General features: G+C 45.0%; 1 protein-coding gene across 2 annotated transcripts in view; it reads left to right on the forward strand.

Annotated features, from left to right (window-relative positions):
* Window positions 1–314: 314 nt before the first annotated feature.
* b4galnt4a (beta-1,4-N-acetyl-galactosaminyl transferase 4a) overlaps window positions 315–15,229 on the forward strand; it is a 116,847-nt gene continuing 101,932 nt past the window's right edge. Inside the window, exons 1-3 of one of the 2 annotated variants that reach the window (XM_072698213.1) lie at window positions 315–979; window positions 1,818–1,992; window positions 2,220–2,426. In XM_072698213.1, coding sequence (XP_072554314.1) covers window positions 2,285–2,426 — 142 coding nt within the window. In that variant the 5' untranslated portion in view covers window positions 315–979; window positions 1,818–1,992; window positions 2,220–2,284. The remainder of the gene's footprint in view (window positions 980–1,817; window positions 1,993–2,219; window positions 2,427–15,229) is intronic. The other variant, XM_072698212.1, reaches the window with a different exon arrangement.

Consider the following 15,229-nt stretch of genomic DNA (forward strand, 5'->3'; position numbering starts at 1 on the left):
GACCACATTTCTAGCTTTTTCCTTTCCCCGTTAATGGCAGCCAAATGTAGCACGTCGTGCGTGTTGTCATAATTCAATACTACTCATAATACTAAGTTAATATAGCTTGGAATGACAATTTACAGCGCCAAGAAATAAAAGCAGTTTTTACCGATTAGAACTATCGAGGTACATTATTCAGTTATTTGTATAAATGTTTATGTATGGATGTAGGCTATGCAACTAGAAAAGGAGCACCGGCGTCGCAAAAGCGGCTCCTGTCAATTAGGTGTCAGCCACGACTCCTGGGGTTGGGTCCAGTGATGGCCAGGCGGCGGCAGCCTGCTCCTTCTCCCAGTGGCCGATCGCAGCGCCGGCCCGGGATCCCCCGGCTGCGGTTGGATGTTGCGGCTGCCCGTTACTGCTCCTCCCAAGTTCGGTTGCTCGGCAGCGTGCTGATTCTCATTGATGAGGAGAGAGCCGAGCAAAAACCCGACCGAGGGGAGATGGCAGGACTGGGGCAAGGCGCTCGTTCTTAGGGAAAGATCTACGTCCTCATTTCTAATCTAACTGCCGGAAGAAACTGTTTAAAAAAAATTAAAACCATGTAAAGGCAAAGAGGGGTAATTTTATCCTCAGATCTCAGTAGTAGTAGTATGTCCATCCTGTTTCTGCTACGCTATAGCGTTGTGCATGCTCTCTTCTGGATTATCATTGTTGCTGGTGTTTTCAGTGTCTTGTTTCAATACGCGCATTGGAAAAATGGATACAAACAACTGATTTAAAAATAGGAACAGCACTGAACCTGCAAAGTTCGCGATTCGCTATCGGTCCGCCCATGGGGCAGAATTAGATCGGCCGGCGCCGATGTCAGGACTCTCTGCTCCGCACCTGGCAGATTTCGCGCTGTGCGTTTGGAAGTTTTAGTACCTAAAGGTGTTACGCTGGGCTCCCGGAATCATTGAGAACCAGAATGCCAACCATCAACATAGATACTGAAGTGAGTACAGACACATTTATTGATATTTTAAATTTATATTAACAAAAGCATGAGATTATTTTTGTTTGAAATAATATAAATGGAAACAAGCCCAATCAAAAATATAATTAAATAAGTATCGGTTCAACTAAGATCTTAAAAGTATCGATGGTAATTTGGCTTTGAAAGAAACTGTAGGCTATATGGCGAAATATTACATAGTTTTAATGATTCATATAATCCTTTTATGGTGGCATAATATAGCTCTTGTTGCATTTTTAGATAATGCTACATGTGTCGCTAGCGGCCGAAGTGTTGTCATTCGTGTGCTTTATCAAATTTTGCAGTGAAAAGTTAATGTTTTCAATGTTACTGCCGGTTATAACACTATTTAAAACTAAATGCATACGCCTCGATTGCCATGAAATGGAATTTAAACACATAATTCAAACACTTCTTGGTTTGTTTGGAAATTGATGTTGTAAATATCGGGCAATAGTTTATAAAACATCCGTCTCTTCATAATTTGGCTACTCGTTTTAATTAATAACGTAGACAAACAAGACCATAACAAGTCGCGATAACGTGTGTACGTATAGAAATAATGTGTGTGTGTGTACATGGAATTTAAAAGTTAGACTTTGTTTCTTGATGAGCAATAATTACACGCAGAGCTTGAGATCCTAATACTCAGGGATGATCCGTCTCTGAGTAGCAGTTAAATAATCGGCACGGCGGTGCCACGGGGCCACTGCCTTATGTGGATTTCATGAGATTAACACCGGACTGTGTTTAGTCCTCGGCGCACAAACGTCACCAATCGGGATTACTTTACCCTCCCTTCCTCGCCTACCCTCAGTCGGTGTGGAGCACAGCGCTGATCCGCCACGCACTTTGGAGGGAAGCACCTGCCACGGCGATGTAGGTCCCGCACTCCGTCCCACGGGCTCCCGGACCCTCGAGACCGAAGCGCCCATGCGAATTTCAAACTGAATGTCAAGTATGACTGAAGCGTGGAGGGAGGCCTCTTTAAGGTAAGCGTAGCCTCTTTCTGAGATATTAATTATACAACATTGAAGCAGACTGTAGTTATAATATGTATATTTAAATGAATGCTATTTAAAAACCTTATTTCTTGAGACAGATTAGCCCATTGCATTGGACCTGCAGCATCATTTGTGGTCACTGTACAGGCCTACCTGTGTATGGGTAGTATGACAGTAAAGCACAATTGACTTTCCATGATCTGTTTCCTGGACAGATATACCCGACCCGGGGCCACATTCCCAGTTCTCCAGCGGCTGAGCAGGTGATGGTCTGGCCACGATGCTACGCTTTCCTGTGAAGAAAATCCGCAAGCAGTTCAAACTCCTTCTGTTACTGGTCCTGCTCACCTTTGCTGTCTGGTTCACATACCTGCACATCAACCAAGGCAAAGCAATCAAACTCCATTTTAACTATGGGAGAGGTAGGCATTTCAAACCTCAGCCTAATCTTCACCTCCACAGTCGAGGTGACCGTGTGCTCGTCTGGAAATCATGCATCTTATATATTTTTAAAAATTAATTTGTTTATGTATCTAGTATCTGTTTTGGTATTTTATAGCATATTGTGGTTGATAATTCGGCTGTGCTGTTCAATAATTAAAAGTACACCACCCTGGCATGTTATTCTCTGTTTCTTAAATGCAGAATGGTATGGAATAGATTCAGATAAGAATTGGAGGTTGTTTCCTCATCAATAATGAAAGGCTAGGTCTACAGTGAATGACTGAGAGGCTTGCCAGTCAGAAAACACTGCAGTGTATCATTATAGTTTGTTTAGATAATGGGGAAGCCGTTTCTCACCTCTGCCCTGTGCCAGTAGAACTTTCATGTTTTCTTAATGTGAGGGTTTACTGCAATGAACTGACACGGTGTTTAGGGTATACCGCAGCCTTGAGCCGCGTGCTGCCTGGGATAGGATCCTGGCCCCCATCCCCCACCCCCTTCGCGATTCTGTTTATGATAAATGGTCGGAAGATGGATGGATGAAAGCAATTTGTACCGAATATAAAATATTGCGATGCCGAGCGGTTGAAGCCGGAGATCGAGACAGATGCTCATGGATGTTTTGCTATTTTATTTAGTCAGCCGACACGAATAGGATCACACCTGCAGCAAAACCACGACGCGATTGGTAGAAATGAGAACAAAACGTTAAGAACAAAACGTTATTTACTGTATGGCAGCACATTGGATACGAAAACACGAAGAACTGGACAGGAATCACCAGGAACTAAATAAACTAAATTAACGGGAATGCACAAGCATCTTAAACAGATCATAAACAGTTACGTTCTCTCCAACTCAAAACGGGACATGCAAATCAGATTTAGTTTCGCGGTTGAAGTTACCAGTCCGTCAGAGAGTACAATATGACACACACACACACACACACACACACTGAGGCATGGGACAAGTTATACTCGAACATCACGGCCTGCACACGTACGCTTCTCGTGTTGCATTCACGTATACGTCCAGATCCCTCTTTTGTTAGTTATTCCCCAATCCCTTTGTTCACATTTCGACCTCATTTTCAAAGAGTGGGGAGAAAGGATCTAATTCTCAGCATTGATTGATATTCTTAGACTTATTTAATCAGCCGAGTATTGTGTATTAAACTCCGTTATAATCAATACGCTTCACGGCGGTCGAAGGAGCCAACTTACATAAGGATTAAAAAGAAAGCGCGAGGACTGCTACGGAAAAGGCTGGCGCCGCGTGCTCAGTGCCTCGCTGATGCAGGACTTGCACGTTTAAAGATGCTGCAGACAAAGTAAGAGGAGAGGCAGCGCTGTGTAATTAGGGTTTAAAAACAGTCGTGACTAGGTAGTATGTTTTGTCAGCTGTCCGTGCTTTAGCTGCGACAGCAAGAGCTCAGCATCTTGGGTATTATCTATTAAACAGTGAATGGGTTGCGAACAAAAGGGATGGCAAACAGGATGACGCACATCGCTGCCCGTACCCCAGCCATGGACCCTTTCGCTGCTCTTCGCGATATGTAAATAGACTGCGTGCTCACCTCCTAGCTGGTGCAAAGGGGTCAGCATCGCCGCGGTCGGCTCAGCAGCCACGAGAGAATGATCCTGCCCAGATCGCACCTTTACCCTTACGGCGCCCCGTATACATCATCACATCTGGTGTGACACTCCCGCTTTCAGAATCTCACGCTAACGTAAGAAATCTTACGGCAAATCTTTATTATTATTATTATTATTATTATTATTATTATTATTATTATTATTATTATTATCATAAACTTAAAATTAGCCACATCAAAGGTGATGGGGTAGTTTGCAAACCCTACAAACTATTTCCAAGGTATTGAAATTGTTACATACATGCAAATGCGTGTGCATGATTGAAAATCTCAGGCCAGCCAGCGGACCAAAGTTGGCAACCCTGGTTACCTGTGTACAGCACTGTCTCATCAGGATTCCTAAAAAAATGACGTCAATTTCATTTAAACTTTTGCTTATGATGGTGGGATTGTGTACCCCCTCAATATTATTTCATCCGCCCAATGAACAGATCTATCTATCTATCTATCTATCTATCTATCTATCTATCTATCTATCTATCTATCTATCTATCTATCTGTCTGTCTGTCTGTCTGTCTGTCTGTCTGTCTGTCTGTCAGTCATTTTTCTCCCAATTTCTTAGGCATTAGCTGAGCTGTTCTCTTTAAATCTGTTCAAGTTTACCACACTTCTATACATCATCCCACCTGTGTGAGAACTGAGCAAAATTGCAGGTTTCTCCCTCAGGGAAGAAATGTCAGGAAAGCTTACACACCCACTCCTCTTGCAGGAGGCAGGCTTCTCATGGTGTAAGATAAGGGCATTTTTCCATCCATGCGCACCGGGAAGCGAGATTAGCGAGGCATCTCGCCTGCTGTTTTGGTGTGAGCGGCCCTGGTGTGGTTAGTTCAAAGCCCATTACAGCGGGAGTACGCTGAGCTGTCAGGATGATCTCCAGCAGACGCAGTTCATCCTTGGTTGTTGTGTGTCTGTCGGGGTGCCGGGGGGGCGGGTACTATTCCTCAGATTGGGGTGGGGGGGGGAGGGTATTGGGTGCAGCCAGGGCTGGGTAGAGAGAGGGATGCAGGGATGCTTTTTGTCGGCCTTCCTCATGCAAGGATGTTCTCGCCCCGATGTAGTTTGCTGTCCGCTCCTAACACAGGGGCCGCTATCTACCGCCACTGGACGAAGTTGCTTCTTTTTTGTGATGTTAAACAGAGGCTGTAATCCATTTTTGGTCCACGGCATATCCCGGATCTCATACAAATGTCTGCCATGCTAATTAGGCCTCATAGATGAACCAACTGGGCCTTTGAAACAATGGAGAAGCAGTTTAAATGAATGTGTTCTAACTAGCCCCAACTTTGATTGTGGCTCATTCAGGCCTTAATTAGCTCTACACAGAATGCAACTCAAAACGAGGGCAATAATAGCAAAGTGGCAGCATTGCAGGCCTGGCTGGAGACGGACTTGCATATTTACAGGCCCCAACGCACAATGATCAGCCTGTCCTCCGTCGTGATGTTTACTGAGGTGCTGCCAGTTTGTAGCCAAACAGTTTTTTACAGGGCTGCCAATGAATAGAGCGCTTTAATTAAAAATGTGCTCACACACATGTGCACGGAACCCCCCCCCCCCTCTCTCTCTCTCTCTCTCTCACACACACACACACACACACACACACACACACACAAATACTCGCCTCCCTGAACGTTGTCTTTTTGATGCCGGATGCGGGTTCTTGGATGGACGGCGTCCACTTAAAGGGGGGAAGCAAACTTGACTCCCGTTTTGGACAGATTGCAGATGCGGGAAATAAATAAGGTCACAGGAGAGGCCCTGCTTTGTCCTGGTGGAAGGAGGCTGCACCATTTGTGGGAAATGCCCCCCCCCCCCCCTTTGCATGCTTGAGGCTATGCAGAGAAGGGGGCTTCTCTGTGACTTGATGCTATCAGTAATTCGGGGGGCTCTTGCAGAAATAATAGACATTACTGATACTACCATTATCCCTGCTTCCTCCTGTGTGACCCACCCCCCCCCCCCCCCCCCCCCACACACACACACACACACACTTCTGTACTGCTGCTATACTTCTCATGTTATTACTGCTGGGGTAGCTACACTTCTGCGTGGCTTCAAATGTCACATCATACTTAATGTAACAGACCAGTGGGCTCTAAGTCAACTCTGCGGTTTTTAACTTATTATTATTATTATTATTATTATTATTATTATTTTATGGACAGTCATGCTTTTCATATCTGGAATTAAAGTTAATGTCTGTGATAAAAGAGAGCATGATGAATGACGGAACTTGCCGGAAGCCAGACATGTTGGCGTGCTGCTGCATTACACTCTCTCTTGCTGTATCCTATAGCCTGCTGTCATAGCAACAAAGAAAGACCCCATGTCTCCCCCTTCCCTTGTCTCAACTGTTTTGTTATACATAAACGTGTGATAGTAAGTGCTCATGTAGGCACCCAAAACTGTGAAGGTTCTTCACTACTTTTCGGTGGGCTTGGCCGCTCCATCTTTTTTTTTCGTAGTGCGTATAAATTTTGGATCCGAATGTGTGCGTGGCTCAGACGGCTGGGGGAGACGAGGGGAGACTAACTGACAGGGTTTGTCTCTTTCTGTGCTGACAGCGAGGTTTTCCGGAGCTGTCTCCGTTAATGGGTGTTAAACAGAGTTTAATTTCACAGTCACGAGTGGAATGCGAAGGACAATTCGGGATATTTAGGAATCCCTAGGGGATCGCCGTAGAAGATGAATTTCAGCAATGAGCTTTAAGATGCCTTGAGGGTTACTGCATTTATAAAAAGAATAATTCTAAGCATTTTGTCAAGCTGGAAATGGAGTGAAAATTAGACTTCAGTGGGCACACATTTACGTAGCAGTTGAAGGTTTTAGTGGCATGTTTGACACTAATGTCTTGATTTGCATTATGGCGCTACTGAGGATTTAAATAGCAGAGAGCAGGCCGGTGCCCGTTCGGCAGCTGAAGTTGGGCAGTGTTCAGTGCCAGCTGGGTGTCTCGAGCGCTTCGCTCTGCTAGGTGAAGGGGCTTCTTTATTCTGTCGGTAAATAAGTCCCAGCTGTGTTAAATGGAAAAATACTGTGGCCTCTAGTTTGTCCCTCGCTAGTAGGCTAAAGAAATCTTCCGGGAATATCTACCTTTTCCCCCGCCCCCCCGCTCCCTGCCCCCTGCGTTGGGTCCCCACTAGACGCATTGTTTGGCGATACAGACCCAACAGCACATGAAGGCGGGGCGGAACGAAGAGCCCGGAACCTTCTAACCCTGTGGATAATGTCATTTGCTTATGCCCCCATTTCTACACTAGATGGTTGTTGATATCGGCCACACGTATCAGGTTAGAGACAGGAGGGCCGCACGGGTGTAGTGTGAGAGTGTAGAAATAAAAAAAATAAGATAGAGGGAATGAGCTCTCGGTGAATGATGCCTTTGTTTCCAGGCAGTCATGCAGGAGAGCGAGGGGGTATACAGTGATACCGTAAATCCCTCAGGTATCATTCAAAGAGGAGACCTAGCAAGCTGTCCACACAAGAGTTATTCCTGTTAATATTCATTCCTTAGTGTCTTCTGACTTTTATGGGCTAAATACTATCATACATACTACCATATTATCTTTACAGCTTTCATACAGCAGTGATATGGACTGAGCCGGAATGGTCATCTTTTAATCTTGCTCTTCTGAGTCGATAATGTGAAAGATCATAAACATAAACAGTCTTTTGATAATTTTTTTTTTAAATTTTCCTGCACACTGCCTTGCATAGCTGTACTCCAAAAAAAAAAAAGATTTCAGTAACTGATGCAGTTTTAGCATATAATCAACAGTAACAGTGGGACATCTCTAGCCCAGTATGACTAGTCTAGTGCCATGTAGTGTAGTATAGTGTAGTATAGTGTATAGTATAGTATAGTGTTGTAGACCTAGTATGAGTGTTCAGAGAAGGAAGCACAGTCAGTGGGCTCCTAGGAGTAGATGGGCTTCATGAAGACTCTATGACATGACGCTCAGAGGGCCATGAGTTTGGAAGGTTCCAGGCACGTCCTTTGAAGTGAGCCTCTGAATGGCCTTTGATCGGCATTCGACAAGGTGCTTAGAAGCGCTTGAGGATGTAACTTGAGCTGGGCGAAACCAGCCAAGGGTTCATATCCACAAAGAAAGCCTTCCTGTCAATAGGTGCCGTCACTATAAAAACGTCATCCTGTCACATTTGGCCAGTTGATATTGTTGTGAATGTGGCCTGATTTCATCCCCTGCCCCGTAACCTGAACCTGTCATTACTTTTTCATAACCCAGCATTTAGTCATTTGCTGTTTTTAATTAAACCACCTAAGAAGATTAGTTAGATCAGATTATAGAATATTTTTATAGTTTATTCATCAGGCTTCTAAGGTTGTATTGCATTGTGTCTGTGTTTCAGGAGTGCCAGGTGAGGTTCCTTCAACGCTGTCAAATGTGGTTCTTTAACACCGCTAGTAACCGTGAAGCGCGTAGGAACATTTCATGACCTTTCTGAGTTTCCCTCCTTTTGTCAAGAATTTTAGACTGGCCTCTCCCCAAGCATTCTAACTGTTCGAAGAGTTTACAATATGGATTTTCTTACAGAAGCACACAAATGAAGAACAGTGTGATTCAAGCTGATACAGATTGTGACAGGGGTGTCAAAGGTCTCGACTGCTGTACTATACACTTCTATTTCTGTATTTGCACTTGAGGCCTTCCTGTTAGCTTTAGCCACTCCGGCCATTCTTCTCCTACCTCTTTTATTAACATGTTTGTTTTATTCATCGCACCATTCTTTGTAAACACAGAATCCAGGAAAACCCCAGTAAGCTGGCTGAGAAGATAGAATCACAACTACCAGTGTGATGGCACCAGTGTTATTATCCCTGCCAGTGTGATGGCACCAGTGTGATTATCCCTACCAGTGTGATGGCATCCGTGTGATGATCCCTGCCAGTGTGATGGCCCCAGTGTGATGATCTCTGGGTTTGTTCTGGACTGTTCGGTCTGCCTGCCCAGTCTGGTCTCTCTTAGGTGATTGGGGGGTGGGGCCTGGTCATGAGCCAGGAGTTTACACCCTTTGAGAAGACTGACAAGGGGAGTGGCTTATTTGCTCTCCTCATTGTTTTCTTTTGATTAAGTGGACCCATATACATACTATTTATCAATCAGTCATTTTATCTGCATTTCATTACTGAGTTATTTACCGGAGTTCTCGGATGTTTGACTTTATTTGAGTGGCCTAGCATTTGGGCCGTTATCTTTTTAAGTTCCCCTTTTTAAGTTCCCCTTTGTGTCTTCTGGTGCTCTTTGCTGTTCTTTATTGCTCCTTGAACTCACTTTGATTCAGAGTTCAGTTTTTTGATTTGAGGGGCTGGGTTTGGTTCCCTTGTTTTTCATCCTCAGCATTTTCTCTTTTGGTGGTTTCCAGGTGTGCAGTTCCGGGGTTAGTCGGCGTCTTGTCTTGGGTTTCCTGGTTCTGTTTAACTGCCAGCTTGTTTCTGTGTTTGTGATGCTGATTGTCCGGAGTTCTGCAGCTGGTTTGCCATGCAAACGATATCTTGTTTTATGTTTGCTATGGTTAGTGTAATGTTTTTGAGTTTCAGCCCCTTTTCCTGGTTCCTCGTACTTGTCCCCAGTCCTCTGCACTTGAGCCTCACATTTTGTGAACCTTCTCCTGGAGCTTATTGGTTACCTGCCTCCTGCAGACTGCTGCCCAGTTTCCCCAGGTCTTTGCCAGGGTTTTGGCTATTCAGCAATATCTCAATCCTATCTGTGTGCTGTACGTGTTCAGTTACATCCACATGATTTGCTGGTTGGAGAAACCGTTTTTTTGTATTGACGAGCTGGAGTACCTAACTTGCCACTGAGTATAATGTAACTTAGTGATGATACACTTCCAGATAAGCAGTCCTGGAAAATGAATGGATGTCGATACTCGGAAGTCTGTGGTTGTTCTTAATTTGAAGCCTTGCTGTTTTTTTGCAGGGTAATATTGGCAAAAGAAACTGTTTATGGACTTTTTTTTCAGTATGTGGCAGACATGAGATAGGCGACTGTGTGCCGTACACAGTCCTGGTGGCCTGAGTCCAGCATAGTCCTGTAGCATGTTGAGGAGAGGAAGGGTCTCTGTAGGGGATCTGGAGGAATCTGCCGTAGCGTATGTCGTTCTCTGCAGGCTACCCCAGCAGATCCTGGCCAACAGCGTCACTGGCACTAATGAGACTGTAAGGAAAGCCATCTCCCAGTCAGACAAGGCCCACACTGTTGAGAGCTTCTTTTGTAAATTATTAATGTTTTTTTTCCCTTTTACTTTATCTCCTTGCTGAGTATAGTGCTTTTTTGATTCTCTGCACTTGTTTACAGACTGGCCAACTGAGTTACACTTTGATTGGCACATGGTGATGTCACATGACTCACAGTGGCGTGTAGAGGAAGGGCTGGTGCCCGTAGCTGCCTTTTGCTTGGAATGGGACCCAAAGTGCAGAGCTGTGTCATTTGACATGATTCATCTGATGGGGTCCTTCCTGCAGGGCGCCTCGTCGAACAGATATGTGTCATAGATGCCGTGTTCATGGGGTTTGTCCCCACACCTTATGAGTTAAAAAACAAACTGGATATGGCAGCTGGTGTGATAGAGTCAGCTTCAGATAATGGAGAAACTGCACCGTCAGCTTGGCCCATGTAAAGGAGCAGGTTCGGGCAGTTTTGCACTCTTGCAGCCTGATTTCAAGCTAATGTCATCGATAGGTCTGTGGAGAGGCGTTGCATGGGCGGAAAGTTCTGATTGGAGCTGGAAATGGATGGGGGGATGGTGTCTGCTGGTCCAAGTGAAGGAGAACATGCAGTAGAGGAGGTTGACATCATGAAGGGAAAACATCTAGCAAAGAGCGGTTACCCTCACCTACGTCCTGAGGACCGTGGCAGGGCATTGACGCAGAAAGCCTCGTGCTCATCCTGAGTGATGGTGGCTGGGAGTGGGGGGGGGGTCACGCCTCTGCCATAGTAATGTGCAGCAGGAGATATGTCCGAAATGCGCACCCCCGATAAAGAGCTACCATGCTCGTTCACATCCTTATTCTGTGATCGATTGGTGCCTACAACACCGCAGCTCTGAGGCTACTCAGGAACGTCGCTGTGATGAGTGATGTAACGTTGGAGGAAGGCATGAGGACTTCTGGGACCGGAGACGGAGTCGGGGCACGTCGTCGTCGCGTCGCTCTAATTGCTGCCTCTGGGCGAGCCGAGGTCAGAAGATAAAACAAGGCAATGACAGCTGCCGACTCCTCCGTTAAATGTGAGGCGGCCTTGTGGTGCGGGGGGGTCGGAGGGCACGTGTCGGGCACGGGTGACGACCTGTCTCTGAGAAGCCATGAAAGTCTCTTTTAGGGGATGTCACAGCCCTTTCCGTTCCGTATCTGTTAGCAGATGCGCTCGTCATGCCAACGGCCTACTTCAGATGTATTATTTATGTTGCGTTCATTTATTTATCATAACTGGTGGCACTTTATGGCAGCTGTAAGAGACATTTTAAGGTTTATGGGGCGAGCATCCCGTGCTGCTGCATTAATTGGCCGGATTAAGCTTTCTGGGGGTGGTTCTGGTTTTGCTGTCAAATGGGATTACATCGTACTCATCGGGGTTCTGGCAGTGATGGACAAATCAGTTAAATACGGCCCAGTCCTGCCACCACACAAATGGGCATCATGGTCACCATCAGGTTTTTCAGAAAGACTTTCATGTGTGGCTTCCAGCGGAATCTGTGCAGAGCATCGACTGGATCTTCCATGGGACTTTTGCTGCAGCTGTAGACTCAGCTCCGGCGCAGATGAATGCACTGCATTTAACCATGACTTTGCAAAAATTCAGCTCCAGTATAATAAAAAAAATGAATGATATCCTGCTGAACAGATACTGCCTGCTTTTGTAAGCAAAACACACACTTAAATTAAACTGCATCTCTGATAAGGGAGTAATGCTAACATTATTAAAGACTCTGCCAGTGTTTCCGTCCCTATCATTCCGGGACGGTTTGTTCAATTTATGGAGACATTATCATAACTTAACTAACAAATTAATTAACTGTAAAAGTAATTATAATTTGAATAGCAAGCAAATGTTAATTATGTTCTGGTTGTGCAAGGATTTATATTCTCATTTATTCTTCTGCAAGTGCTGATCCTGCTGAGGTTTTATGCCTTTCCCTTCAGTTCTTCAGGGTTTATTTGACCCTAATCTTTCTGTTAAGGTCAGTCCTATTAATTTTGACTCCACGCTTGGACTTAATTGTGAGTTTCAGCTTGAGTTTGCCTGTTTTTGAAATGTCACTAAGCGTACCGGTTGGTTCATGCTGTGTTTTTGTCATGTGATCGGTATAATTCGCTCCCTTCTTTAAGCATAAGGCTTTCGCTGCTCTGAAACCAAAAATCACGGTACGCAGTGACTCACTAAAAGCCGCTGAGGGCGTGCAACCTCTGTGTCCTTTCTAAAGGGGATCTATTGCACACGTCTTCTGCACGTGCATGTGCCACATTAATATTAGTTTAGGTGTTTTGTAGACACTGTTGCTCAAAGTAATTTCTAACACTTTTGCAGTTGTCCTACTTGTAGAACAGGTCATTTTTCTTGACCTACCAAGCATATGAATACAACGGCACGTTCCTGATTTGGGCGGGAACCTTAAACATCTTGGTACTTATTAATTAAGACAGATCCTTAACCGTTGCACTGGTATGCTGATATTACTTTGTGACTGCAGTCCATTTCAATACTATGCTCAATTAGTGAGTGCACTGTAGAGGAGGCTAAAAAGGAGATGGGGCTATGAAACATGATCCAGTGATTTGATTGGTGTGCCAGCATTGCCCACTATAAAAGGTAAGGACGTCTGCCAGCTTCTCTAATAAGTGAATGGGATTGATCTACAGAGGGCTGCATTTTTTTCACACCTAATTTCAGAAAAAACTTCCAAAAAATCCTTAGCGGTTTTACCCAAATACACTATATTTGATTCTCATCCTGAGCATTTTAAGAAGCATTTTGATGGCAGATCAGATGGCTGAGTGAGATGGAATTAAAACCAGCCAAATGGCAGGATGCTTGAGATAAATGACCCCTCGCAGAATCATAGCCCCTGCGAGGTGCTGTTTGTTCATCTTGGCTGCCTTAATGATGGCACTGCGATAAGCAGCATAACAAATGAATTTTAATGGGATGGGAAACGTGAGCATTTTGCCTGCCTCCCTGGATTGTAATTTGTATGGAGAATTAGGTTAAAGGCTTCATACGGAAGTGCCCTCCTACGGTTTTATGGCTGGGGGGGGAGCTTCATTCCCTAACTACGGTGTATCATTCAGGTCATGTAAACCTCTGTGCATTGGCCAAAAAAAGCTTTCCCTGGGTTGGGTGATGAAAAGGATCCCGCTGAAGGCTTTTAGTGAACAGGATGGGTGGAGATGGAGAACAGGGACTTTATTAAAGCCCATAATGCTTGGTCATTCTTGTGGTGGCCTTTTTAAATGCTAAAAGGGAAGTAGTAGGAGTTTTACAGAGGAGGAGAATAGATGCATGTTCTTGGTGGAAGAGGTTTTTCTTATGTGTGTAGAGGTATTCAGTTTCTGTGAGAGTCAGGTTTGATTGAGGGGCTGTGTAAGGCTGTGTCTGTGGGCTGAAGCTAGGAGGCGGGGCTCTGCTGAATGGTCCTGCTTCATTGCTGTCCCGAGGCTGGCTGCTTTCTGGGCGCCTGTGGTCCTCTCCGCTCCTCTGCTCACTCATCTGGGCCCTCGGCCACAGAACCCCGGGAGGAGGAGTCTTTCAGCCTCGACATGTGGATCCGGTCCAGCGCACAAGCACTAGTGCGTAGCAGTGTGAGGTGACAGCAAAGGCTCAGCTGAGAAATTCCAACCAATCAGAAGAATGTTTCAATCTTTTATTATATCTGTATATCAGGGGAGATGGTGATAATGTTTCTAACAGCCCTTTATGGTCAGAGGTGGAAGGTTCAGGTCCAGAGAGTAAAAATCCAGACCAAGATTTTGTTTCAACCAACCAGCTGAGTACTCTGTGACTGTGACTCTTTATACTCAGCTGCTTGGTTGAAACAAAATCCTGGTATGGACTTTTACTCTCTGGACCTGAATTACCCGCTTCTGTTTAAGGTCCAGGGTTCAAGGTTCAAGGTTGTTTCTATTTTTATCTATAAACAGAACAGTGAATCTCTGGTTTGCTGCCCGCTGGCACTACAATGCACAAACTCACCGATGTATAAATTGTTTTCATTCGATCCGCATTTAAAAGTAATTTATTCTCTGATGGAAACAGGGGGGTGATAGTTGGGGCAAATTGATTTAGAGCATGTTGCCTGTTGCGTTCAGCTGCGCAGAGGCTTGTAATGCCGCACTGGGACATTTGTATCCCTTAAAGACATTAATCAAGGGGCAGATTCATTTGTGCCTATATGTACTTTGCTGGCAGCTGAGAAGCAAACTGCATTTAAATAGAAGATTAATTGTCGAAGCTCTTGTTTATCTAACCTCTACAATGCAGGTGAAGTAACTTAAAGGAAAGTCCATGTATACTATGCCTGTGTATGGCCTCAAACCTCCTGGGTTAAGGCGCTTTGAGTCCCACCAGTGGCTGTGTTTGACTGTGCTTGCACAGGTTTTCTCTGGGTACTTCACTACTCGGTCGGATAGTGTTTGTCAAATGTTGACATTAATAGGTGAATCCTTTTGATCCATGCCTGCGGTTGCCGTTGTCACTCCGTGGGGCTCGATCAGCATAAACATGCTGTTCATTACCTTTAATAGGGCTCTGTGCATTTACTTCCTGTCTGTGCTTGGGGTTGTGGTCAGGCTGGTATGGCGGTCTGCAGAGGTGGAAAGTTCAGGTGCAGAAAGCAGAAATCCAGACCATGGTTTTGTTTCAACCAACTAGTCGAATATAAAGAGTCGCAGTCACAGAGCAAGGAATGTGTTAGTTGAAACAAAATCTTGGTCTGTATTTGTACTTTCTGAATCTGAACTTTCCACCTTTGTTGGTCCGTCGGGGAGCGCTAGTGCCCCGGGTGCTCAAGATCTTCTGCGTGTGGAGTTTGCATATTCTCCTTGTGGCAAGAAGGCTGTCTCCCATAATCCAAAGACATGTAGCTAAGATCAACTGTGACTTCAAATT

The sequence above is a fragment of the Paramormyrops kingsleyae genome, chromosome 13 (genome assembly GCF_048594095.1).
Source record: "Paramormyrops kingsleyae isolate MSU_618 chromosome 13, PKINGS_0.4, whole genome shotgun sequence".
Taxonomy (NCBI): Eukaryota; Metazoa; Chordata; class Actinopteri; order Osteoglossiformes; family Mormyridae; genus Paramormyrops; species Paramormyrops kingsleyae.